At 48.8% G+C, this 27,500-nt stretch overlaps 1 protein-coding gene across 1 annotated transcript in view; it reads right to left on the bottom strand.

Moving 5' to 3' along the window:
* Positions 1–575: 575 nt before the first annotated feature.
* Positions 576–27,500, bottom strand: part of nell2a (neural EGFL like 2a) — a 44,192-nt gene continuing 17,267 nt past the window's right edge. Inside the window, exons 13-20 of the mRNA XM_003967490.3 lie at positions 22,651–22,776; positions 15,798–15,920; positions 14,130–14,225; positions 7,044–7,184; positions 5,675–5,868; positions 3,851–4,027; positions 1,650–1,874; positions 576–666 (exon numbers count right to left, since the gene is read on the bottom strand). Of these exons, the coding sequence (XP_003967539.1) occupies positions 625–666; positions 1,650–1,874; positions 3,851–4,027; positions 5,675–5,868; positions 7,044–7,184; positions 14,130–14,225; positions 15,798–15,920; positions 22,651–22,776 (1,124 nt within the window). The 3' untranslated portion in view covers positions 576–624. The remainder of the gene's footprint in view (positions 667–1,649; positions 1,875–3,850; positions 4,028–5,674; positions 5,869–7,043; positions 7,185–14,129; positions 14,226–15,797; positions 15,921–22,650; positions 22,777–27,500) is intronic.

Here is a 27,500-nt window from a genome sequence, read left to right as displayed (position 1 = left end):
ATAAAAGTGGCAACGGAACCTTATGCTAACGGTCTTTACTCTATCTAAGGTATCACCATCATCACCACTGAAAAGTTAGAAATCAGCGAAAAACATGTCGGGACATCGAGCACGGTCATGCCAGTAATAGTAATATCTTACAGCTTCATGTAGCCATGTGGTGGTGGGATGGGGGGGGGAGTGATCCGCAAAGGTTCACACTAAGTGGTGATGTGGGACAGGAAGGATGGGAAGGGGGTTTGAGGAAACCGCGGTCCGTTTCCTGTTTGGTATGATGTGGGTTTTGGTATAAAGTGGAGCCGAGGGGACAGAGGCAGGTCAGGGAGCGCTGGCAAAACAATTCACTGTGCACGAAGCGCCAGATGGACGTGGCCTAACATCCGTGGACCTGGAAACCACCACCTGAAGGTTCGGAGCTCAAATGGCAGCGGCGGCGGCGTGATCTGTCCCGATTGGCGGCCATCGTCCATCTGGCTCGGCGGGCTAACATAAATGCTAACGACGCGAGACGCCGCCGACGGGCGTCTGTGAGGAGGGCCGTGAGGAGACATGGAGGGCGGTGGTGGTTTTTTTTGTTTTTTTTACATGGAGAAGACTGTACAGGCGCCTTCAGATCTGCCTGGACTAAAGGCACATGGGGTCCACTGAGCAACAGATGTGTCCATTCTGCAGAGAAAAGAAGACGGAGAGCGTTGAGTAATCATTTCAGCACCGACCGGGTCAGCGCATCCGAGCGACAATGCAAATGTGAAAGGTGAAGTAAACTCCAGGGGAAGGCTGAACTCCCAGCGCTCCTGAGTCTAAACTAGGAGCATCTTCGGGCGTTCCCGAGGCGGCCGGAGCCACATCCTGCTATTCCTGTGCAATTCCCATGTTTTTCAAAGCCAAAACAGTTTGCAAACTTCGGGTCGTGTTCTCCTCCTCGGAGCAGCCATTTAACCACGTGTTGCACTGGCTCGTGGGAGGAGTCCATAATTCAGGGAGAACAACACAGCAGCCCTGTGGGGTTTGGAAACATGGCCAGCAACAATTTCCAGTAAAATGAGGATACTGTAACGAGCACTCTACTCCGGAAGCCTGAGATTACCACAACGGAGGTGGGTCAGCAAAAGCAACGCACAAATACAAAAGCCGTGTTCTCGGTTTAGAGCTGACAAACGTTTGGAGCTGTTTTGAGATCACACGATTCACTAGAACAAATGGTTTCCTCTCAGCTCAGCAGGAAAAGATGACAGCTTTTCTGCTGTAACGGCTCCATTTTCATTAATAGAACGTTGTCGTAGAGTGATCACACACTCGTCTTCATCCTTATGCATGAAGCAACAGCTGGTTATCCCGGATTAGCATGAAGGAGGGGAAACATCAGTGAAATCTGATGATCATGATGGAATCATTAGTGCGGCCGCGTGCTTCGCTTTGCAGAAGATACTCACGAAATCTGACAAGATCGTCAGACTGTGGACACTTTTGAATACACTAAAACTGAGGAAAGCTGAGGAAGCACGTCCGCTCTAACCCAAAACAAGATTACTCAAGAGACACACGATGACAGGAAAGTCTCCAAACATCCTGCTATCAACACCCGATCAATGTTTCCGTATTCCAGAGGAGCCCAATCCTGATCGGAGCGGCGTGTACTGAAAGCTCACCTTGCACTGGCAGAGGGTGCACTCGGTGCCATGTTTAATCCAGGAGGAGCCGCTGAAGCGTGAGATGCTGTGCTCGTCCGTGCACGTCTTGGTGATGTCGTTGCGGATGGTGTCGGCCTGGCAGGGGTCAGTGATGCAGCGGGGACAGCACTCGCCCTCGGGCACCACGGTGAACTCGCAGTCCACGGGCGGGCACGGCAGGGGCCAGCAGTCCACCTGCCCCTGCTGCAGAACAGGTGGGAGGGGCAGTTTCAGACAGGAGGAGAGGAGAAAAGCCCAGACATGTTTAGATGATGGCCCAGGCCAGTCATTCACGCAAACACGCGTCTTCATTCCGACGCGTGTTTGCGTGCTGGAGGCGGCGTCGCCACTTAATGGAAAGAGTGCGTTGGCATGAAATTTTAGAAAAGTGGAGCAGTCAGCGCTTTCCCCCCCCGTCTGTAGATGCTTTTTAATTGACTTGTTCTCGTAAACTGGCAGCGCGTTATTGGATTTCTGCTGCTGCTCTTTCCCACCGTCCTGGGGAGGAGGGGCGGACACGTTTGGATCAACATTATCATGCCGCTGCTGTTTGTTCTATCATTCTGTCCTGACCCAGTTCTGCTTCACACCTACTCGGGGAATGACATATGAGCGCCGACTGTGAGCCCAAAACAAATACTCTGGGGGACGCCAGGAGCGCACATGCGAGCGTGCACACACACACCCCCCCCATCTCACTGGGGGGTATTTAATATCACTGAAAAGTGCACGGCTCAGCATTACTGGGATGCTCAGTACTTTAGGCTGCATGTAAAACCCAGCACGGCGTTACTGCGGTCCCTCTGCCTCCGTGCTGTGTGTAAACATTTACACTGGAATACCCACACACACACACACACAGACGCACACACACTTTCTTGCTTTTAAATCCACATGCAGGTCTTGTGTTCCTGTTCATCCGTGAGTCTTAAACCTCCTGCTGAACCTTTACTAAGTGTAGCAGAATTTAAGGTTCTTTCATGCCCCTGTCACCCTACGTTGAGCCCCTCTCCTGCCAGCCACACTGGGAGGCTGCTGGTCCTGGACGTGTGTGTCCCAGTCTATCTTTCCTCGAGTGATTTTCTTTAATGGATGTGCGGGTGTGCACGTACAGGCGCAGCAAGAGCTTTGCCTATATTCTAAGTTCATGAGCGTTTAAATGTTGACACGGTCCATTTGTGGCCGCGCAGACCCGTGTTGGCGTGCGGAACGCCGAGCCGCATTCAGAAATGCGTTTGCCCATTTGCATCCATAGACGCGAGAGCCAAAATGGGTCCCCGCTCCGGTCAGAGGGAAGCCGAGTGCAGTGATTGGAATGACAGCTTTCTGGAACGGAAACCAAAAAGCAGCCGTACGCGCCTGGGCCCACAGCGTGATTACAACGAGGCGGCGGCAGGAGATTGAACTGCTGGTGCCGTCCGCGCCATAAATCTGCCAGCCGGCACAGATTGGATACAAGTACGGCCGACCTTTAGGAGCGACAGAACGGGGAACAAAAGAGGGAAAAAAGAGTTGTAAAGTGCTTTTCCTGGCACCCGCATTGAAGATGATTTGTGAGTCGCTGCGGATGCCAGACACAGCTGAGCGAGAATGTAAAGCGCGACATTTGCATTTTATATGCATGCGGTTATGTGTTGGGAGGCCATCATGTGTTGGATTTATTCTTATTCCTGGAGGAAGTGCCGTGGAATGCTTCCTGCTGTTTGAACAGCAGCACTGTGCAAACTCGGGAAAAGGTCGCTGCGCGCAGGAAGTAGCGCGCGCGATGTGCGCGGAGCTGCGCCGCAACAGATTCGCACGATAATAGACATTTTCTTTTCTATGAGCAACGTGATCGAACGGGCAGAGGACACGGGTGCATGGGAACGCACACGCTGTAAATCCCCTGCAATCTTTTCAAAGCACACACAAATAACACAAAGCCTCAGAAAATAGTTCCTCCCGGTATTTTAACCTTGAATCTCTCTTTTATAAAACCAAGTCATTCAGCAGCAGCAACACGCCTTTTGAATCCTTTAAAAGTCGCTAATTACTCACTGGCGTTCTCCAACGTTCCCTTAAATTCACACTCTTCCACAGAAAAACCTCTCCTTGACCCTTTCGACAAAGCCTGGGCGTTGCCATGGAGACGCTTGTGGTTAACGTTGTTTTTTTTACACCTCTCCAGCGATGGCACTCACCAGGCACTGGCACTGCTGGCAGTTCTCCACCCACGTGTCCCCGCTGCCGTAGGTGAGCAGGCCGTTCTGGTGCATGCACTGGCTGCTCAGGCGAGGGTCGCACTCGGGGCAGCAGAACAGGTCGGCGTTGGGGTTGTCGCAGTCGCACACCATCCTGCGGCACATCACCTGGCCAGCCTGAGCAGGAGCGAGAGGGAGGGATGACCGTGAGCGCGATGGAACAGGACCGGCTCTCGTTTACAGACGGGGCTCGTTAACATGTGGGCTGGTGAGAAATACTGGAATAAAAGCTGAGCCCCCCTCAGAGCCACTGGCTTTTATTTTACATTTATAACCCAGTTCATCCCATAAATGAGATGACTGATGCCTGAAAAGCAGCAGCCAGAGGGTTTTAACATCAGAATCATGGCTGGGCCGGTTTGGTCCTGATGATCATCTGGATTCTGATCTTTCTGAAGGAATTTCAAGTGTTTTGGATGTTTTGCCAGAAGTAAATTTAGACCTCTTTAACCTTCCAAAGGGGGCCTTTGTTTTCGTATCATTTCCTTCCAGTCGCTGAAACTGTAAGGTAAACAAGAGCCTCTATAAATAGATCTTTTATAAATTAGCATCCCTGCTGATGGACGCAGTGAAGCAGTAAACCCCCCCGAGCAGCCTCAAGGAATAAGCAATCTGCATATGAGCGACCTCCGTCTGACCACATCCCCGCCTCCGTCCTCCCTGTGATGTTTGACCTTGGCTCACCCCCATCAGCTGCAGCTGCGTCGTCCTGCCTCCAAAAACAACACAATCACTTTCGCTCCTTCAGCCGCTCGATGTGACTAATTTTGACGGACAGATCTTCGGGCCCTCCAATCAATTGATATGACTCATTTAATTAGCCGGCCATTTCTGCTCCTTTTGTAATCACATGAATAATTTGCAGCTCGGTCGGACGGTATCAACCCTAATCCGCTGTAATCACCTTCCTCCGCGTCCAGACTCGCGGCGTTAGTGTGGGTGAGACGCTGAAACGCGGCGCCTGATTGGTCCCTAACCTGGCGGATGAATATTTCCACGGGAGGACTTTTCCTCATCGGCTGCTGTGTTGTGTCAGCGTTAATCCAAAACATCTTGACACAGCGCCCGACTCACTGCGGGATTGCAGCTCCTTAACTAAATAAATGTCTAATCAGAAAAGCATCGTTGTCATTACCGAGTGCAAGCGCTGCACTTCTGCTCCCGAAAGATAGCAAGAGAAGCAGGCAAGTAGCGCTGCAGTCTTAGGTAGCATCAAGCTAACAAACTCAAACACATATCAGATTTATTCTGATTAAGCAGCGCCCCAAAAGTGTCTGGAAACTACGGCTAACTTCATCTCCCAGCATTTCCATTTAGACGAGCGGACGTCGAGCTGCCTTAAAGGATTTTTGATGGCGCGGAGTTGAAACTGAGGAAGCTTCATATCCACCAGGAAACATTCAAATCATGAATCTACGGGAGTAACGGGTCAGATTTACAGCAAACACGAGGCGGCACGCTCATGATGAAACTGGATTACTGATGTATCCCTTCAGATGTCAAAGCAAAGCTCCGAAACGCAGATGTAACTGAATGATTCCGCATATTTGCTCAAGAGCAGCAGAAAGACAAAAAACATATGCTAATGCGGAAACAAAGGACGCTACAAAAGATGTGAGACCCCCCCATGTATTATTAATGACACTTCCTACTTTCAAAAACAGTGACAGACTTTTATGTCTGTGCACTAACCGGGTTTATTATCACCGCCCTCGTTCCCCTCTCACCCCCCCTGTCGTCCGTCTGCCCGCCTCCGTCTCTCACCTGACAGGAGCAGACTGAGCAGCGGTCGCTGTCCAGCACCCAGATCTGCCCGCTGTGCTTGACCTTGCCGTCGTGGATGCAGTCGCCGGTGCAGTTGTGTCCGTGGGGACACCGGCAGTCGTAGCCTCCGTCCAGGTTAAAGCACACCGTGTCGTTGGCGCAGGTGTTCCTCCCCGTCTTGCATTCATTAATATCTGCAGGGGACCAAGAAAATGACATCACACACATGCTTGGTGCAGGTGATGCACAGCGGGGAGGGGGCAGGAAGGCGTGTTCCCTGCCTCATTTAACATGGCGGTATCTTGAGTTCAACAGTCACGCCGAAATAGCCCGAGTCGCTCCGCAGCAACGTGAGCGAAAGCTTCAGGCGCGCCTGGTAAAAGTAGCATTACGCCATCTTTCATCTGTAGGTGATGCGCACAACAGCAGGCTAACCCAGAAACCTACTTTTCCAAGTTACTTTGTGCAGCTCAGCCGTGTCTCCGGTGCGTTTCTTCCCTGCCTCCCCCACATCAGCCTGACAGGCAAGATGGGGTCAAGGAGCGGAGCAGCGCCAGCGAGCGCCGTTGCTACAGAAGAGGCTCCGCTGTTGCTGCGGATGGAGGGCTTCTCTTATGACAACCAACACTTCTCCTGACGGCCCGTATCAGAGAGAATGTTCCTGAGCAGGAAGGCTCCAGAAAGCAAACTGCCAGTCTGGGATTTACGCACACGGATAACGACACGGCGAGCCGATTCTTACGCAAGAGCGTCGGAGCGTTTTAGAGAACAACAGTGGAGCTGATCCTGCGTGAGTCAGATGTTTCAAAGATCTCCTTAATTAAAAGCTGCTATTTTCAGAATCTTTGGCATAGAAGAAGAGGAAGCCGACTGACACGACGTCTGGAGCTGACTGGAGGGCGATTATCGGGCTTGCATCCGCCGCGTTAAGACGCCACAAACGAGGGTCATCTGGTGGCGCTCAGAGAAATGCTCCATCCAGCCGGACTGGGTTGACCGGTTCCTGCATTTTTCATTTCGACACGTTTCCACCTTTTCTGCCGCGTTTGCATCAGTTTGTTGCCCACAGCCAGTCGATACATCATTCTGCCTCCTACTGGTGGTTAAACGGCTACTAAATAAAGGTGCAACTGTTGCATCGGGCAACAAGGAACACTGGGAAAAACAAAGTTTTAACTTCACATAAAATATGCACTGGCTCTGATTAAGAGGAGGAAGTGAACCCCCACTGGCCACCTGCTGGATGCCCCCCCCCCCGAGGGAAATCAAGGAATTAAATGCTGCAACTAACAAATCCAGGTCGGAAAAGGTGGAATGAAAACGCGGAACCATACTGCAGTTTTAATTTAAAGAGAGACGGTTTACTCACCTACACACGATTCCCCATTGGTGGAAAATAAGCCGTTGTCATGGTAGCCGTCGCGGCACTCGCAGTGGTACCAGCCGGGCAAGTTGACACAAGTGGATTTGCTGTCACACTCGACAAAGCCATCTGCACACTCATCGATATCTGAAGAGATGAGCAGAGCGACATGAACAGGGTCCGCGTCGCGCTTTTAAGAACCACGTCGGCTTCTGAGTGCCGTCCCTGCCTGGCATGCATCTGCATCATCGACGGCTCTTAATTGACAAAAAGGCGCGCAGCTTCTGACTGAATCCAGTCCGTAAGCTTTATTGATCGTGCGTCGCAGAGCCGTATCGCTGAAAGATGGATGGTGCAGAATTAATCGAATGTAACAAGCCTGTTATTAGCAGCCGGAGGTGGAACGGGACCCTTTTGTGTGATTTTTCAATGCTAACGGAACTAAACTCTGAGGTGCACGTGCGCACTTCCGGTGAACTTGGAATAGATTCTATAAGGTGATGTGCAAACAATCCTGTGGGTGGCTGCAGATAGAGGGAGCTTCTTTTTTTTATTATTCTTCAGTCTTCCGCCTCTCATTCTTTCCCATTCCCACCCGCAGGCTCAATTTCTTTCCTCCCATTTTTTTTTTAATTTAAATTGCAACCGCGCAGCACACACCTACTCAGATCAAGTCTAATGCACTTTTCAACAACAGCGCAATATTCAGGACACGGATCACCCCGACACGCAACATTTAATTAAAATAAAATTCAGGCTAAGACGAGAGCGGGAGGAAAAGCCTGTTGTTGCACAATAGGGCTAAATATGTTCTGCCCAGACATTTACTATGATTGAATGTGTCTGCATGCCCAGTGATGGCTTTTTTATGATTGTGCATGATGCACGATGCTTTGTGATCATTATGAAAATGGCAGCGTGCCGCGTCTGACCTTCTACAGGCTGCCACAGTATCATCCACCCAGCGACTCGCGTCCCCACCACCCAGCCAGTAATGGGATTAAGATCTATTGGCTAATGAGCCCTCAGCCTTTTAATAGAATCACTGCAGCAGATTAAGCGTTGATCAAATGTCCCGCGGATTAAAGCTTATCTGTCCAGAGATTACCTGGGTTGTCCTGGTAGCGAGAATCTGCAAAATCACATGTTTTTTTTTTTAGATTTTCTGTGCTCCACGTTGGCCAAAACAAACCTCTCCGCCTGCTTCAAATGTAGGAGAACCCAGATTTCCGCCCTCGGGAGAACAATGTTGGAGTAAAAAGATACCGCGATCTACAGCAAATAGTGAAATCAGTCAATCTTGGGAAACAAATATTAATTCCGCTGCATTCCTGAAGGGAAGTTTCAACCGATCTTTATGAAATTTGGTTCGAAGAGAGCGGGAGAAGCTTTTAGTGGGAGGAAAGAGGGACGCCGCTGCCAGAGTATTAATAAAAAAGAAGGAAAACTGTTCAAAGTACAAGTAAGCAGTCAGATCCTATTTATACGAGGCAGAAACACAGAAACGGGTTATTTTCGGCGGTTCTCATTCAGATGTTTAAAAAGCTCGACGATGATCGAGGCGCAGACGGCTCCGCCCTCAGCAAAAAAGATAAATCATTCTGGCTTTAATCGGAACAAAACGAGCCCCTTTCAGCCGCAATTACGCCGTCTGCAATCAAATCAGCCTCCTGAAACGCTCTGGCGTTCGCGGGCAGCAGAACCCGACGCTGCGGCTCAGATCTGATGTGGTCGACCGTGTCAGGACGCAAGATTCTGGCAAACGTGGCGCCTCCCGTCTTTGTCTTCTGTAAATGATAATCGGAGACTATTGTAATTAAATCATCAGGAGTGACAGGCAGACAAGGCCGCCCGCCTGGAAAACTTGGGGCGAATCAGAGATGTGGATGCCGCCGTGTTTCCATTCTTAAATCAGCTCTTTTTGCCTGTCTTTAAAAGAACAAACAACAATAAAACAGAGGGTGGGCGCCCTGGAGGCAGTAGGGGAGGAGTTATTCTCTTTTTTTTCTCCATATTGTAAGGACTGACAGGGAACTGACAGAGAAGCACCGACACAAAGAGAGGAGGAAGAATGAGATGAGGAAGAGTAGGAGGACGGAGGACGTGGAAGCCCGCTGCATTTGTCACACTTCTTATCCTGATTGGCAGTCTGGGAACAAGAGCTTTAACACGTCTGGCTGAGGAACACGAGCAGAGACGGCTGCCTGGGTCCTACAGGACCAATCCAGCCTCTTAAGGAACCCCCCCCCCCCCCCCCCCCCAACGGATGGACTGATTCCTTACTTTTAACCAAAATAATAGCGTCAGAATGTTTCCGGGGCTCCTGAAGAAACCTTTTTTATTACATTAGAAACAGAAATTCCAGTATTGTGCCCACACGGCTGAAGAGAATCAAAAGTTCTCTGCCTCGATTTTGAGCGTCCCTGCAATTTGGGGTCTTTGAACACTAAACGGGAACGTTTAGCTTTTCGAACAGCCGCCCCCTTATTTTCAACCCCCCCTTCATTGTCTCGGCTCTTGCCGAACGTTTCACACCTGCCTGGCTGCCTATTATGTTCCAGAACAAGTACGATTCTTCTTTTACTTCTCTCTATTTTCCAGTCGCTTTTCTCCCTGTTTTCCCGCCTGATTGGCTCCCAAGCCACGCCGGAGAACTGGCTGCCTCTGTGTTAGAGTAACACAAAGTTTAAGTCAAGAACAAAGCTCCGGACGCCCTGCACCCACCACGGCGATGAGGCGAGGCACCATTTCCAGCTCTGCGATCTATTATGTAGAGTAAAATATAATGAAGTGATTGTCAGCGGCGCTCAGTCTTCATTAGGACTAAAGAGCAAACTCGGATAATCAATCGGTTTGGAACCCGAGGCTGCCCAAGTAACCCAGGAGGTCCTAACAAGGAAACAAATCCATATCTGCAGGCACTCGAGCGGGAGGGTTGATGAGGAATCGCTAAAGCGGTCGTGTCAAGTAGCCGCAATTGCCGGACGAGCGAAGGCAATCAATACGGATCAGTCGCCGACAGGCGGGAAGTGTAGTTAAACAAAAACAGGCCTGAATCGGACAGGGATTGTTTTCATTTCCAGCCTCCATACGGGGGCGCAAACCCAGGGTCAAGAGGTCACATGACAGCCAATGACGGTCAGCTGACGTTACTGTTGTGTAGCTACAAGAAAAAGCAGAACAAACTAAATCAGGTGGGTTTTTTTGATGATAAAACTCAACTTTTGACTGATCCCGCTTAAAATTCATGCATCTGCAGAGTCGCACATGTAGGTCCTCAGGTCCCAGTGCCCCCGGCCATCCTGGGAGCTGCGTCAGTCGGCGCGATGCAGCAGGTTGAGCTCGGCTAAACGACATCTCCGATTGTTAGCAGCCTCTAATTAAGAGGCGCTAATTACGGGTGATGGAGTGAGCGCCTCTAAATAAATAATAAATGCATCATCGCTGCGCTTAAACAAGCCGCTCCGGCTCCAACAGCCGCAGTCCTGCAGGCTGCAGCAGGGAGGGAGGGCTGAGCCGCAGCGATGCATCATGGGAGCTGTCAAGGGGGCAAAAAAAAGAAAAAAAAATTAATATGGTTTTAAATATTCAGTAGCTGTGCTGGAGTTTCAGGTGGGAGGTGCCCAGGGGGACATCAGGTGTGATGAAGCTCTTATAGTTTGTGTTGAGCTGCTCTCAGAAATGATACGGCAGCAACAACCTGAGCAGCTGCAGCTCGGTACCGCTGAACATATAGAAATGTCTACACACATACATATACGTATAACACACATATATTTATACAAACTCTTTTAGAGTAAAGCTTCACTCCCTCGCTGTTGTGTGATGTTTAGAGCCATCCTGGCTGATGTGCCAGCCTGACCTCAGGGTTCCTCCCTGCTCAACTCTTCAGTGTTTACATCTAATTATAAATGTCCTCCTCTCAGTCTCCTCCTGCCTCCTTTATCTCATCAGATAGGATTGAATGTTCAGGCATCATTCACACGTGTCCTTTTGCCTGCTCGAGGTCTTCCTAATGCACTTTCCCTCAATGAATCTCACCTATTCCAGTGAAAAAGTTCATAAAAACTCAAATTATGTAGAAAACTTTAGCATTTAAATCACAATTCTCTCTTTGGGCCACTTATTTTTTACGAGAAGACGAAGCCGGCTAATGGATCACGACTACAGAAAATGAGTGTTTCTACTAATAAAAACATCAAACAGAACACACACACACACGAGAGTCACAAATCTGAAGTGCAACATCAACTCTGGGCATAAAAACGGAGGGAACATTATTGATGCAGAAGGTAGAATAAAAATGCCCGTGAGAACGGCAGACAGCAGATGAAGCGAGAGATTAAAGCGGGTCGTGTCCACCCACCCGTCTGATCAAATATTCCTTTCAGTAAAGAGGCCCAAAGCGTCCCCTTTGTGACGCCACAGCAAGAGGTCGTCCAGGGACGACAGAAAGGCTCGTTAGCTGCGCTGACAGCACAGTGACAGAAGATTTGAACCTCTGGCCGAGCGCTGTAACGAGCTCAGACGGGCGCGAGAGGAGAGGATAATAAGTTGAAAACACCAGACCTCACCCTCCATCCAACAGTTCAGAAAATTACATGCAGAAAACATGATTTTAATGCGAGATCATAGGTGCGCCACAGTGCCACCTATTGGCAGGCAGGTGTATTTTTGAACGTGAGTTATATGACATCAGTGGCTTGAAGTCTCCGATCCAGACAGGTCTGACCTGTGAATGATGCTAACGACCAATAGCAACATACATTATGTTCTGTTTCTCCCAGGTGAACTCAGAGAAAGGCCATTTCACTGAAAACACCCGGTGTTCCAGCATTCGGCCATCTTTCACCCCGGCCATTTAAGGAACGGTGCTAGCCGGGGGCCGTGATGCCGACGTGCACCGTGTTCAGGGCACGCGTTACATGACCGGCCCTGCGTACATCCACCCATGAATGGAGTCTCTGCGCCCTGCTGCAGCTGTAGCCTGCATAATTCATCATGTGTCAGAGTTCTTCACTCGCCGGTATCTCTCTGTCAGTGACGTGTCCCCAGTCCCCCCCCCCCCCCCCTTCCCGAATGCTAATGACGAGCCGCCAGAAATGCACACAAAATTGTGGAGAACACATGAAATTCCCTCTCCCCCACAGATTTACTGGCATTATATCCACAGCGAGGTGGAACAGGTGAGAACGGGGAGCAGATCGGCGTTTCTAAATCGTGCGCTCTTCGCTGCATGTGGTTCCGGCGCCGTCTCTCGTCTAAAGACGGGCCGTCAGTCAGCAGCAGCAGCAGCAGCAGCAGCAGCAGCAGCAGCAGCAGCAGCAGCAGCGTCTCGGGGGACGCCTCTAAAAGCTCGCAGGGCTCCGAGGGTGGAGAGCTCAGACTTAGTGAAAGCTTTTCCATGTTCATCCAGCAGTTCTGCTCCTCCTCTCCTGCCAAATTCAACCCTGCATTCAAATGCAGAGCGGACCGGCTAACCCCGGCCCTCTGCCCAGCCGTCCTCTCCTCTGCATCTCCCATCGCTGCATCTGTCACCGTTTCCTGACAGCTCTGTATTTTCCGTTCCAGCCCATTTCCCCACACCCCCTCCCTCCTCGTCATTACCCCTCTTTCCTCGCCTCTCTTGGATTTTGTATCTGTCACCCTCTGCCTACATCTCCATCTCGTCTTTGCCAGCCAGGCCCACCAGTAAACCACGGCATCCAACAGTACATTACGCTCCATGTGAGAATACTGGTCTCACTGGGAGCTCCTGACAGAGCCACAGAGGTGCGGGGCTAGAAAGGAAACACCAAAAAAGCAACTTGAAAGTGAGAATGATCTGCAGGAGATCAGGAAGATGCTTCTGGAGAGCCCAGAGACGTGTGATTGGCAGCTGGTGTGACAAACATCTCGCCGCCCGAGGCCTGGAGGGGCACAGAGACTCGACGTGCATTTGAACGCCTGTTTATGATCACATCCCCGCACCTCGAATTCTAATCAGCCTCAGTGATGAAGGGGAGCAAGCGGGGCTACGGAAGATTCCCGGAGTTCAATCCTTCCTCCCGTGATCACACCCGTTGTGTAAACGGGTGTGATCAACATAGAAGCCTTCCTGACTACGTCAAGCGTAAAGTGGCGGCGGACGCTTCAGTTTACGGCGGACAAAAGAACGAGAAGCTGCTTGTGTTTGTGATGACGATTCACGACAAAAGTCAGGCTCCTTGTGCACTCAGAGAGCCAATCAATGATCAGAAAAATGTCAAGAAAATCTATACGAGCGTGTCGGCTGCTTGCATCCTGTGCTGAGTCCTTCATGTTGTGATCCAGTGTAACGCAACTGAAACTCATTTTTTGTCTGGTAAATCCAAAGGAAGATGGTTAAAATGGAGGTTTTCCTTTTTCTCATCCGTCCTGTCTTCCCCTGTCCATTAGGAGGACCGCCCCCCCCCCTCCCATATGAGCTTTGTCTAGTTCAAGGTTCCTTAAAAGTGAGTTTTGATTTCCGGATATTGCTTTTTTTTTAAGGTCAGTGTGTGGGTTTTGATTGCACATTGCGTAAAAAAAAGATGGATTCAATTGAGTTGAAAGTTAAAAAGGAGACAGACAGGAGTCTTAAATAATATGGAAGACAATAAAATCTGTCTGCCTGGATCACGTCATTAACGACGAGTCTGCTCTCCCTCCTGCAGCAAAGCAGCGAGGAGGATAAATCATTCCGGTCAGGTGTGTTACACTGGGACACACACACACACACACACACACACACACACACACACACACACACACATCCCCGGTGTGCCTGTCCAACACCGTGAGGGAATTCATTTACTTTAAGATGGCCGTAAAAAAGGCCCACTGTGGAAAAAAGGGATCCTTTGTGTGCGATCGATACCATTGAGCAGACGGAGAGGCTCGGTTTGCCTCGCTCACTCGCACAGAGGGGACCATTGTGGGTCCACTTCACACCAGCCGGGGCCCTCGTCCAGAGAGGAGCGAACAAAACCAGCGGCCCGACTCTTATGATCTCTCCAGAGTTGGCGCTAAGCTCATTTTCTCCTTACTTGTTGCACATTTAAAAGCAAGCCATGCGAACGGGGGGCGCCCTACCTGTCTCGCACCTCTTCCCAGTGAACCCCTGCTGGCAAACACAGTTGTTGGGCGACACGCAGGTTCCACCATTCTGGCACAATCCATCACACATAGCTGGAAGTGGAGCAGAAGAGCAAAACCATTACTCACCGAGATGAACGAGCTTTAACTACGTAATTAGACCGGCGTCGGCGTGTATTTGCATGCAGAATACGAGCTAATTTGGTGACGTGATTCATTACGGGGCGCTCATGATATTGTTTCACGTGATTAATGAATCTCACCGAGGGTGACTCAGAAACGCTCATTATTCCGGTGTAGCCTGTTAGTTAATGCGCTCCCGGAATGCCGGAAAAGTCATCGAAGTTGACAGGATTCGATTGGGATAAATGAAAAACTACACGCGAAGCTGCACCTCACAACTTCACAAATTATGGTTTGTAAAGAAAACAACTCCAATTGGAAACCTCAAACCCAAACAAGGCCATTTAAACCAAGCTGTCACGTCCTGTTCATTATTTCTGACGGTTTTGGAGAGTTAGCGTTAGCGTTAGCTACAAGCAACGATTGAAAACCATCGAGTGTCCTCTTCGTCAATCATTAATTAAGCCCTCAGCACTTCCCACTGTATGTCGGCATTCTTTCTCTGGGTAACTTGGTCCTTATTTACAAAATTAGTGCAGACTCCTTTTAAATAAACGTCTAATCATGGAATTGATTAACCGGGTAAGGTCGGGTCAATTTTCTGGAAGGAGCATGGATTACTAATAGAAGAGCAAACACAGAGAACACCTCATTAAACCTGGGTCACAGCAAGTTCCCAGCAAGTGCCTGTGAGAGTAAAACAACCGCAGGGTTTAGATTAAAGCGTCAGCGCACTTGAACTGGGTTTAACTGGAGGAGGACAAATCCGCCCCAGTTTAGATCAGACCTCAGTCACCACAGACGGTTCACAGATTCAGTAAGTTCATAATTGGCAGATGTCATCTGACTTTTTTTTGGTTGTTTCCTGTCCAGGCAGAATTGTTTTGATATTTAAGTGGTGTTTGTGTTATTTCATTGTTGTGCTTGAAGCTGCGTGAGATTTTATTGGATTTTCTTTTGCATTTCCTCTTTTATTGTAATGTGATCCGTGCTGAATATTGCTCTGTGGGCGCTTCGGAGCTCAATACTCGCGTTCCCTCGCCAGCTGTGGAGTAATGAGGGCGAGCGGGAGCTCGGGATAAACCGGTTCATTAGTGAATGGCTGAATATTTGTTCTGTCGCAACGCTAGAGCGAAATTTCACTGCAAAAAAAAGCTAAGGAAGTGTAAATAAATAAAAACGATGGAATCCGCATCTGTTTACCTTTCAAATCTGAATTTATATGATCAGTTAATTGATATTTTTCCATTTATTCTTGTTGCTGAAGATGTTTTATATATTTAGAGTATACTGAGGCATCATAAATTTGCTTTAACCTTTCAAAAGTTGCTTTTTCATTCACGTATATCAAGATTTATAAATCCCAAATCTGTATTTCCAGCTGCCAGCTGGAGTGTTTTTATTGACATTTCCAGGATTGCACTTTAAGGCAGAGCAACACAACAATTCTCTTCCTTCACAGGCAGAAAATGGAGGATTTTTCAGCAATAATTGCAGCGCAGAAGCTTTTGTAAATGCAGTTCAGCATCCCGGGCGACTCACCCTTGCAGACGGTTCCGTTTCCTGTGTAACCCGGCTTGCAGGAGCAGCTGTGGCCCCCGACCATGTTGAAGCACAGGGCGTTCTTGTCGCAGTTGTGCTGCCCGCTGAGGCACTCGTCGTGCTCTGAGGAGGAATAAAACAGCTTTTTAGCTTTATTCAACAGCGCCAGATGTTTGTGTTGACTGTAGCTGCGTAACGGGCATTATGTTAACATCTTCTGACACTTACAGTCGGGACTGAGAACAAAAGGCTCCGAGGGCGCTAATAAGACGTCAGTGGCGAACAGCTGGCTGCAGGAGCTGCCACGTCCAGCCTCATCTGTCTTATCGTACGCTTGCAGATGATTTCGATGCTGCAGTTTGCATATTTACAGGTCAAGCGAGGTTGTTTTGGATTTGTGAGCCACTTCCATTTGGCAAGATTTCACAGGAACGCCGGGAAGATCCGAGGCTGCAGAGCTCTCGGAGCCACCGTCGCCGAGGAGGTAATGAAAATTTGCTACCAATATCCCCTTAATAAGCCTGACTAATACTACAGCCTGTGACAGACTGTATCCAACAGTATTTCTTTCCCTCCGTCTGGAGGAGAGAAATAAATATTCAACGTGGAGGAATCGACGGGGTAAAAACGGAATGCAGTAAACGGGGATCTACTGCTGGACCAAGGTCAATATCCAGCGGCAAAAGTGTTTGATTAAGGCATTTTTACTGAGCAGTAACGCCATTTTCTGCTACGTTAAACTTCCTCTTTGTTTTGGGGGAGAACATTTGTCTTTTATGACACCGTATTTAACTTCATTAAAACCGTTTTACATTTTTAAATGAGATATTTTCACAGGTATCTGATCCAAAAATCCAATCTACATCCAATTTCTGGAGTGTTCCGCAAGAAATCCAATAAAAACACCCGAACGTGGCCGTATCTGGATTTCCGCACTTCTGAAGTGCACTTAAACGCATCACATCAGATTACAATTAACTGATTACTCCCATTTATGTCATATAAACAGGTTCGTTACCAAAGTAAAATAACATGATTTATAAGGGACATTAGTTAGGACATATTATATATTATATAACAGTCCAGCTGGCCCGTTATCAGGGAAAAGGATGAATTATCAAGTTGAGTAAATACAGTCAACCTCAGCTGAGGAGCCACCAGTGAAGTGTTCAGAGCTCCACTGGATGAGACTTTTATTGTTAAGAAGCTGCGAGTTCACATAAGCGTGATCCGGTTTGATGGATTTCAACCCTTCACTGATTTTAAATAAAGTTCCGGCAGCGCCGCCGTGTTTCCAGCCCCGACGCAGCGGCGTCTCCCCGGCAGGAGCAGCTAAACTGCTGTTATTATCGCTTCTGCAATAACAATTAAATTTGATCGTTTCCTTTGCGGAATCCTTCACGCCGGGCCAGCACGGCGGGCACTTGCGATCCCGCGAGCCTCCGTGTTTGTTTATGTGGTGGGATGGTTTAATGTGGAATCTCCGCTCAGCGCGGAACATCAGGTAAATCTGCCCACACACGATGCCCAGTGGCGCCCTAATGCCCACGCCTTCACAGCGGAGCAGATCTTCATCGCCCTGAGAAGAAACGTACAGACATTTCCTGCGGATTCACACACATATTTGTGATAAGCAGCAGTGAAGAATTTCCTTTTAAAAACCATAATCCCCGTGTCCACAAAGCACAACTAAAAAAACCGATCTTTTGGCAGGAGAAGCGTCTCTATAGCTTCAGTAAAACTGACTCTTCTTGGCAGGCGTGTAGCTTAGCGCCCTGTGTTCAAAGTGCAGATAGAACTTTAGGGCAGGAAGTCAAGTTAATCTCTTAGAAAAGGTTAAAACTGTTGTAATGTGTAAATCCAGGGATCAAAAGGTCATTTCTGGCTCTCCTGGCCCAGCTGCAACCCACCAACATTTCGCTGCTGCAGCCGTTTTTGCCTTTATTTCTCCCCCGCCCCCTTCACTTGCATATGTGAATTTGCACAAAATGGATGCATACAGCTGTGAAGGACGGACCACCACGCGCGGGAGGCGGAGGATGCCGCCGAAAGAGCGAGGGGGTCGGAGACGGGGACGTTATTTGCGGCATCAGCCAGCATTTCCCTGCCATCGCCCAATCCATTAGGTCGGCAGAACAGACCCCAGGCTCATCCAAATTGAAAGTGACTTTGTGATGAGCTCCTCCATCCAAGGTATGATGTATACGCGCGTGACGCCGACACAGATCGAAGGGCACTGCGCGCGTGTGCGTGTGTGTGTGGGGGGTAGAGGGGCTGCTTCTGTTGCCCAGACACGCACAAAGTTGGGATGTTTTGAAGAGTAAAAATCCGCTCACGGGGACATAAAAGTGTAATAAGAGCACAGGAGGGAGAGACGATATTCTTTTTTTTTCTTAGCCTCAAGGTCACCTCTGTCAGAACACGGAGCGGCCTTCTTTTTACGGAGGGACGTGGGCAAAAGGACAACAAGGGGCTCTGTCTGGGCGTCGCCATAGAGGAGGTCGTTCATTTGGACCTTTAGACATTTAATCACCAAATGAGCTGCCTGGCGTGGACGTTGGAGAGAGGCGGGTGGTGTTTCCTCAGTGGCTCCTGCAGCTCGGCTGTAGACAGATAAACAATCAATTATGTACAAGGCTGTCACCGGGGATCTCTCTGCAGTGGTTGCTGCTCCTCCTGCTCCTCCTACACCCCCCCCATCCTTCAGCCAAAACAACGCTGATGTGACCCCGGGCGGCTCGACTTAAAACGTAGCCTCAAATTTGACTTTACAGCCCAGAGAGGGAGATGATCTCATGATATGTGTGACAGCTGAACACTGCCCTCGTCTGCTGTGGGTGGTGGTGGTGGTGGGGGGGGGGGGATGGGGGGGGCACAGTGTCACGATGCAGCACACAAGGTTCCAATTCTTGAGGTGCTCAGAAAGACACAGTAAAGTACTGAAATTAAGTGACTGTCGCTACAGGAAAACATGGACCGACTGCTGAATCCACCTGATCCACCTGATCCGGTACAGGTTTTCCCAGTGCTCTACATGTCTGTTTTTATAAGATGTGTTCAGACCTCAGCAACACCCAAAACCAGCATCTGCACTGCGCAGTGCAGTTCCACAGCCGAGTGGCTCCCCGATGATTTCACCGATGAAGAACAGGGCACAGATGAAGGTCTGCCAGGTGATAAAAATCGGACTTTTTAAACGCGACATTAGCTTCTGGAATCAGAAGAAGAGAGGCCTGCCAGTGAAGAATGGGGGGGGGGGGGGGGGTGTGAGTCTGTCCTGAAACATCTCCATCTGGAGTGGAACCCTTTGTGTTGTCAGGCAGAGTCAGAATGATCTCGGATCTCCTGCTCCACCTTCACACCTTATCCATCCCTTCTTCTCCACCTCAACTGATCACCCCCCCCCTCCCATTTCTCTGCCTCAGGGGCAGTGGGGGAGTCTGGTTATCGCAGTCGAAGAACAGGGACACACACACTGAATGCACCAGCACAAGCATGCATGTAACACACCTGCACACCTTCTTTAGTAACAGTCAAAGGCAGAGCACAGCCAATCCGCTACCTTTCATGGATTAGCTGCTAATCTCACGGAGCGAGGAGCACCTCGGGCACTTTGGGGAAGGGATGAAAAGTAGGGGGAGGGAAAAAGGAGGAGTTTTGACCTTGAAGATCGAGGATAATATTAGTTTAAAAGAAGAGGGGGCGCTGAGGTGATGTCTGTTGCTGAGATGCGGCACAAGTCACTGCACACAGTATCGCAGCTAAACAGCTCCGTCAAGTTCACGTCTTCCCATCTACCGCCGGCTGGGATCTGAACTTGCAACCTTCCTCACCGGAGGTGGTCGGGAAGTCAAATACAGACTCTTGTCTGAGCTCGCTGACCCCCCACCCCCATCCCCATCCCCGCCGCCAACAGACGGAGCAGAAATATAACCAGGGATCCATGCTGTTTCGTCTGGGTTTAAATCTGCAGATCAGACCCCAAATCCACTTCTCTGCACGTAAACACCGAGCCATGAAATGAACCGCGCTCGTTTTAATCCTCTTTTCCACGCAAACGGCTGAACATGCTCCGCCGCAGCTCCTTTCGCAAATATAGCCATCAATTCAGGAGTGGCACGCAGTTTCCGCTGAGCTTGCAATTCGTTAATTGGTGGAAGGCATGGAGGTTGATAAAACCGCTCGTATATCATCCCAAAGAACAACATCAATGGGTTCTGAAAGGGCGCCGCTGTAATATTTCTTCTTCTGGCACAACAAAGGCAGATGCTCAACTGCTCCTGATGCACAATAAGGTTCTTGCTGCTTCTTGCTAGCTTACATTTTCTACTTTAAACAACAATTACTGTCACCAGACCCAGAGAGGTGACTCTAAATTCAGCATCATTAGATAGAAGTAGCCCGTTGAGCTTACCAGCCTTTGTTTACGTCCTCTGCTGCTGCAGACTCCTAGCATGGCTACGATATGTCTCTCTAATATTGTCTGTAGTTGTTATTGCCCCCAAGGTTATTGTCTTTGTCTTGCGCAGGCGAAGTCGGGAAGCAGATTGCAAAGATAATTTGAAAGAAGCAGGGGAAAAAGTTGTTTTATCACATGGCAGCATTGGATTATTCATCCAAATTGATATTTATAAGGTGACTCGGAGGCATTTTCATATGGAGCTACACGAAATATGGCGGCACAAATTAATCCGCGGGGTTTGGGGGGGCATTAATCTCTGTTGTAAATCAGAGAAATCAGCTCACTTCGGAAGAAACAGAAATGAGCAAAACAATAAACTGGCCTGGTGCCTGGCAGGTTTGAGGAAATACGGCCTGTGAAATGGCAGGAGAAAGGCTGCTGTCTTCAGATAATGTGGGGAGGGGGACAGACGGAGGAGGAGGACGCTCCTGTCTCACTTTAATCATGAGAGTAACGGGGAAAAATGATGAAACTGCATTTGATAAATAACAAATAAACTATTCATGACGCTCAGAAGCGGTTGTTTATGCCTGGCAGAGCTCTAAGTTTGCTGCATTATCTCCTGATTTGCAATTGATGGTGATGCGGATGCAACAGGAAATGGGAGTAGAACATCAGGGCGTTCCTCGGATGCAAACTCCAGGGGGAAGAAAGGCGGTAAAACCAGCCTTTAAATCCTCTGGCATGCAGCCCGTGCCTTCACTCCTGTGGAAACGCAGCTCGTGGCCTCGTCTTTAGAGAGGCTGCACACCAGGAGCTGCTTAGCATCGTGTTTCACAAGTGGCAAACAACCGCTGAGGAACGAGGTGGCTCCGCCACTCATTACTGAGTAATGACGGCGTGTTATTCTGGATGAAGGACGCAGGTGATGCATGATGGGAGAGTCACTGTTTTATGGATTATGGGCTGCCTGAGTCGTCCCGTATTTATGACAGCGCGGTAACTCAGACTCTGTGACTTTAAAACCTCCTTCAGCTCCGTCCATAAATCTTACAGTCATCATCTGATGTTTGATGCCTTTTCAAAATCATCAAATTTGAGTTCTGCTCCCAAAGAGAGGGTTGTTGTTGTTTTCTGAATAAGGAGGGCTGTCAAAATAAGCAGATTCATCCAGATTAGGCCTTTAGGCTGATTAATCTTAACTATTTCACCCCCCTGATGGAGATGAACCACCCTAATTACACTCCTGATGAAGTTTAAGTACAAAAACCCAAAGATGGAGGAATCGACCCACATAAAGGAGGTTGCACAACTGTAAAAGGGACTTTTGGTTTCACTGAAACATCAGTAGCACGTCATCTGGACACTATGTCTAATATTTTTAATAAAACAGAGTTTTTTCCCCTATTAAGTGAAACACAGATAACCGTGAGTGGGAATTAATTATGATTAATTAAAGGAATCCACAGCAGCCTTGAGATTAATTGGATTTTGACAGCCCTAATTTATATATATCCCCAAATCCCTCAATCTGGTATAGATAATCTATATGTAGCTATAGTGGCGCACCACAAATGTGCCAATTCTGTTCTTTAGTGGCTCTTTTCTGGAGCAGAATTGGATGTAAATGGGAGTGCAGCGTAATTCATAATAAGCCTGTGAAATCTGCACTCTCTGTGATCCTGGCAAATATTATTAGCTCTGAAATTACAAAGCCAGCGATGAAACAAGCAGTAAACAGAACTGTAGGAGAAACAAACTTTGCGTTTATTACCGGAGCGTTTCATGTCGGCGGTCACTGGGCCAGCATGTGAGACGCTAGTTTGCATAAAATTACTCCTTTTTTATCGTGAGAGTGGAACATATGCCAATAAACCAGCAGCTGCAGCCACAACCAACCAGAAAACAGGGCCGAGAACAAAGAACCGAAATCAGCCGCGCATTTTTATGATTAGTTTTTTTTAGATTGGTTTGGTTTGTGTTTGAAATTGACTTTGATATCAACTTTGATCATGAACAAACAGGACCGCCGCCTCCAATCAGAGTCTTGCTGCTTCTCTCTTTCACGCAGTCCTTCTGACGTCTTTGTCCTGATTACACGGCCCAGGCGTCCACGCGGCGGCGGCAGGAAGTCCACAGACGCTTGGGCGTCTCTGAAGAGGCTCTTTTGGTCATCAAAGTTACTCTACAACTGGCATCTCAAGTCCTAGCAAAGGAGGGGCGTTCCCTGCTAATCTATGCGAGTGCAGCCCAAACTGGATTTGACACGTTCTGCCATCGATTTCCGAGCGTTTCATTTGAACCTCTAAAACAAACCCAAAGACAATAACGTCACATCCTTCGTATATTATGTGAAGAGTCCGTTTTCCGTACTCGAGCGCGACACCAACCGATCCGGAACCGAGTCACTGCCTTCTCCAGCCCGTCAGAGAGGTCAGAATTAGGATTCACCTGTGCAGGAATAGTCGTCGATCCGGATGTAGCCCGTGTGGCAGATGCACATGAAGGAGCCGGGGGTGTTGACGCACATGGTGTTCTCTCTGCAGTAGTGCTTCCCCTCAGCACACTCGTCGATATCTGAGGAGACAGGAAATAGAAGACAACGCTCCGTTAGCCGGATCTGAAGATAATGGATCACAAACTGGGTTTTTTTAAGGTTTGGAAGAATGGAAGGGTTAATTCCAAAAGCCTCTTCCTCGTTCTGCAGAGGTAAAAATACACAACAGTCGAGCAAACTGCTGTTGAGTAACAACCCCAGAAGCCCCATTTGGTTCACAGCATTCCTGAAGGCTTCCACAGTCCGTAGGAAAGCCATTTGTCTTCATCCAGGACAGACAGAGGTCAGAGACAGGGTCCTTCTGAGGTTAGCGTAGAAGCAACACTCGATTTTCAATCCATTGCCACTGCAGCTCCCTGCAGAGAGACATTCTGTTCACGTACATGCTAGCGAACACTCTGGGGAGCGTCCTGTTCATCCCGATGAGCAGATTCAGGAATTAGCGCCGGTATTTGTTTGGCACAGTTAAAGATCTGCCATCGAAACAGTGGCAAGACAAAAAACAGTGATCCGTGAAGCCGTGTGTGTGTGTGTGTGTGGGGGGGGGGGGGGGCGCGTGTTAAGAGGGCAAGAGTCGACGGTTTGTCAGGCTAATTCACTAATTAGTATAAATTAACCTGAAGGGGTCACCCAAAACATCCAAACAAAGGCACGCGGAATTACTGATGGATAATCAGACCCATCTACAGGAAGGTCCGACTTTTGGTTCTGCGATTATTTTGATGGATAATTTGCAGCAACATCAACATCGATCAACATCAAGGACGTTTACAGGAAGTAAAAGATCTGAAACCACAATACCGGGATGCTAATCTGAAACTGTGAGGTTAAGCAGAAAAGTTTGGCCACGCTGGTTAATTATGCAACAAACTGGTGTCACTTTAAGAAAATGATTTGTTAGCGCTTGCTTCTCCCTCTAATGATTCCAAATTTAGATCAATATTAGCTGCTGCCGTAGCAACAGCTATTCCTGCACCCTTAACTGCACGCCAAGCACTCGACAGAAGACGAGCGACTCTGCCAGAGTAAACAAAATCATCCCGATCATCTGATGCAACCAAACGCAATGAGATGCAAGTGGAAGTTAAGCCAAAGGCGGCAAACTGTGCCGTCCGTGCTAGCGCGGGTACGACGGTGTGAGGTCTTTAGCAGAGCCGAGCTCCCGGTCCTTGACCGGAGCCGTTTAATATCCGTTGATTTTATCCTGTGTGTCGATGCACAAAAGGACGATCAACCCTGGATTTGTTTTGTGACATGCACGTTTGTAACGAGCACTTGAGGGTGAATTTCAATAAAGGAACTGGGCTTGAATCAGCGGGCGCGTCCTTGGGAGCGCCGCGCGCTAACCCACAAAGTGCCCGCTCACACCCGTGCAAATCGCAATTGCTCGGCCTTTTCTTCCGCCGCCGCTTTCTCGGGCTCTTCAAAAGCTGCGGGGAAACAACGGTGAGACACCTGGGAGAGCGCACGTGTCCTTTGCCAAATGAATGGCGGCTAATTAAATTCTGACTGGCTGTGAGGGACAGACGGGCAGGAATGTGAAGTGGATGAAGAGGAAGCGGGAAGCGGAGGCAAGGGCAGGCGGCCCGAGCAGGTAAGAGGATGAGGTGAATTAAAGGCAGAGGCGGTCACGGCAGAGCGCGCTTACACGGCCTGACGGCGAAACGGGGGGGAGGCTGACGAGCGAAAGGGGATGCAGATGAAGGACGGAGGGAGGTGGAGAGGAAGAGGCAGAGAAACCCGGCGGATTAAACGGGGACGAAAGAGATTTAAACAAAAGAGGAAGTTGAGGAAGAGGGAGAAACGGTCCCAGTCGTAACCTTGAACGGGGATGTTAGGCGACAGCTTCGCCGCTCCCTGATTGGCTCTCCGCCTCGCGGCTTTGATTTAGAGCCTATTAACTGTAAGACACCATCCATCCTGCCCCCGGTGACAGCGGTTACATTTGCTAAAACAATATGTTAGAGGTGAGATGATGGGGGCATCGCACACACACACACACACACACACACACACACACACACACACACACACACACACACACACACACACACACACACTCCGGGGACGGCCACCATCTCCATCTCCATTAACGAGCTCCATTTCCTTGATTGGCCTGTCACATGTACGCACATGATGCGCCAAGCAATAAAAGCCGGCTGGGAGTCGGCGCCGTCCTTTATCGGCGATGAGGTGCCGCTGCGGGTCAATATTTTCCCCCTGTCACAAAGGATGAATACAAAACGCCTCTGTTTTCCACCTGAATCATCTGCAGCGGCCCGCGGTTACTCTGGCAGTTAAAGAGCTGTCGAGGATCTGAACGGACGCGTTTATATCTGCCCATAAACAAGATTTACGGCGAGCTGATGTACCTTCAAAACAATATACCTTGACAGCGACGCTGCAGGGATTACTGCTAATACAAAAGGAGACGAGAGCAGCTCAATTTGAGTTCTGATAAATATTCACCTCCGATTTGAAGTTGGGGAGGTGGGCGGATGTAATAACAGCCAATTACAGACCAGAGTCACTCGACATCACTTAAAGGCAACACGTAACGTGCAAAAACATGAAAAGTCAAGTGGAACTCGCTCGAGTTAACCTTAAATCTGTTAAGACTTCAGACAATAAGACGCGTTTTTAAATGTGGCTTTAAGTAACGTTAAGTATCGCTGCACTTTATCCAGAACTCCCCCACTGCCATTATGTTTAAATTAGCTGAAAAAAAGCATTAGATTGAACACAACAATGACTAAGACGCAGATTCCGCCGCTCCTTTCTAAATATTTATCTTTCTGTTGAATCTCTGGCACCATTAAGTTCTCTATAAAAACCACTTTGGTCTAATTTAATGGAGATCGAAACCTTCTGTGACCGAGCGGAGATATTTATCAGTGCACTGATGCGCAGCAACGCGCTCTCACCCTCTTTTGGATTTTTTTTTCCCTGGAGGTCGCGACCGTGGCGTCTTTATGACCCCCCCCCCCCCCCCCCCCCTTTCCTTTGCTTATCGGCCCACAATATGTAAACAGGGAATAATGGTTTCTGCCTCTCATCCCTATCTGTGCCTCATTCAGCAGCACGCCGCGGTCTGGCCGGGCGGAGATAACGGGAGTATCGTGGCCTCCTTTAAGGCGCCTGTTTTCATCTGTCAGTCCGTCCGTCCATCCATCCGACCATCCTCTTCCTGAGCTCTGTTTCTCAAGCAGATGGTTTTCAGTGTGCGGCGCTGGAATGGTCAGCGTCCAGCTCCCTCATGGCAACGTTCATAAGAGTCGGATTTAAAAAAACACACACCGAGAGGCGGGATGAGCCTCCCCCGCCAGGCACAAAATGACCAACTCAGAAGATGATAAATAAACAGGATGCACTTTGTCTTGTGCTATTGAGAGAATCAAAAATAACCAAATGTCAATGATATCACCCTCACGCCATCTAATGGCTCCAGCTGCTGTTGCTTGTGAAAACGATACATGGACAGGTGACGGGTCTCAGACGCTGCAGATGGTTCGCCTTCCAGCACTATCCCGACCATTCCTCTGGGAAAACCCCCCCAAAAAGCTGCTAAACTAGAGGTTTGCATAGAAAAAGGAAGCCGTGCGGCTGGAAGAGCGCACGATAATGTCCACAAAGCCACGCACGCTGATGCTCATGGACATTTTGGGCTTTTTTGGTTTTAAGGTTGAGGTCAGAATTGGATTAAGATTTGTATTAGCTGTGATGGTCAGGGTCAGAGTCAGTGTCTAGAGAATGTATTCTGCCCATGAAAGTCCTCACAACGATATAAATACAAGTGTGTGTGTGACCCTTTCAACGTGCCTCTTAACACGCTTCGATCTGCCGCACTCAGACGTGTTTACACGTTGCGGTGCGTAGGTGGGTTTTGCTCTTCATCATGTCTCTCATTAATCTGGGGAGGGTTTTTCCGCGGCGCCCGAATCGATGGAGCGTCGTCATCCATCAGCCGTCAGTCTGTGACCGAGAGCTGCCGCTGGGCCGGAGCGCCGAATCATGGAGAAAAGCGGAGGAAACACTGAAGCATGCAGCCATGTTGCACTCTGGGAAATACAAAGTGCTATTTATCTTTATCCATTCTTAAATCCATTCATCAATTTTTTAATGTCCAGTTTCACTTTAAGCCTCGTCAGTCTTATAAAAACCTACTGACCCCCAACTAGCATAGAAGCTAAAGAGGATTTTCTGAAAAATCACTTTACTTTGAAATACAGAAGCAAGCGAAACTACAAAACACAACTTAAAACCTTAAAACCTCGTCTTAACCCCAAAAGTTATGAGGACCAGCCAACATGTCCTCACTTTGCAGGTCAAATTAGTGTTTTGTCCTCACTACGCTGCTCCATACCTTCTCTATGTGTGTGTGTGTTCTTATAAAAATCACAAAGCAGATACCCCCACTAACACACACACTCACTCACACACTTTTTTTTACAGTGGTGGTGAACTTGTGCACAGGGGTATGATTGAATGTGTTTGGTGACATTTCAGACAGGCCACAGAGGCGAGGTGTTAACACATGCAGTCGGCCAGAGGCTTTTTTTTTTTCACTTCCTGTTTGGGCTCAAAAGCTGGTCCTGCTGGTGACTGGGTTATCAGGTGGGCTGGGCTCTTCAGTCAGCCCCAATTAGTCTGCTGCCACCTCCTGACATTCAGAAGTGGCAACAGCATCAGCATGTGTTCAAACATGACACACTTACACACACTCATCATTGTACTTCTATATTTG

The sequence above is a fragment of the Takifugu rubripes genome, chromosome 9, assembly GCF_901000725.2.
Source record: "Takifugu rubripes chromosome 9, fTakRub1.2, whole genome shotgun sequence".
NCBI lineage: Eukaryota > Metazoa > Chordata > Actinopteri > Tetraodontiformes > Tetraodontidae > Takifugu > Takifugu rubripes.
The sequence above is the reverse complement of the archived record's forward strand: the minus strand, read 5'-3'. Positions and strand labels throughout refer to the sequence as shown.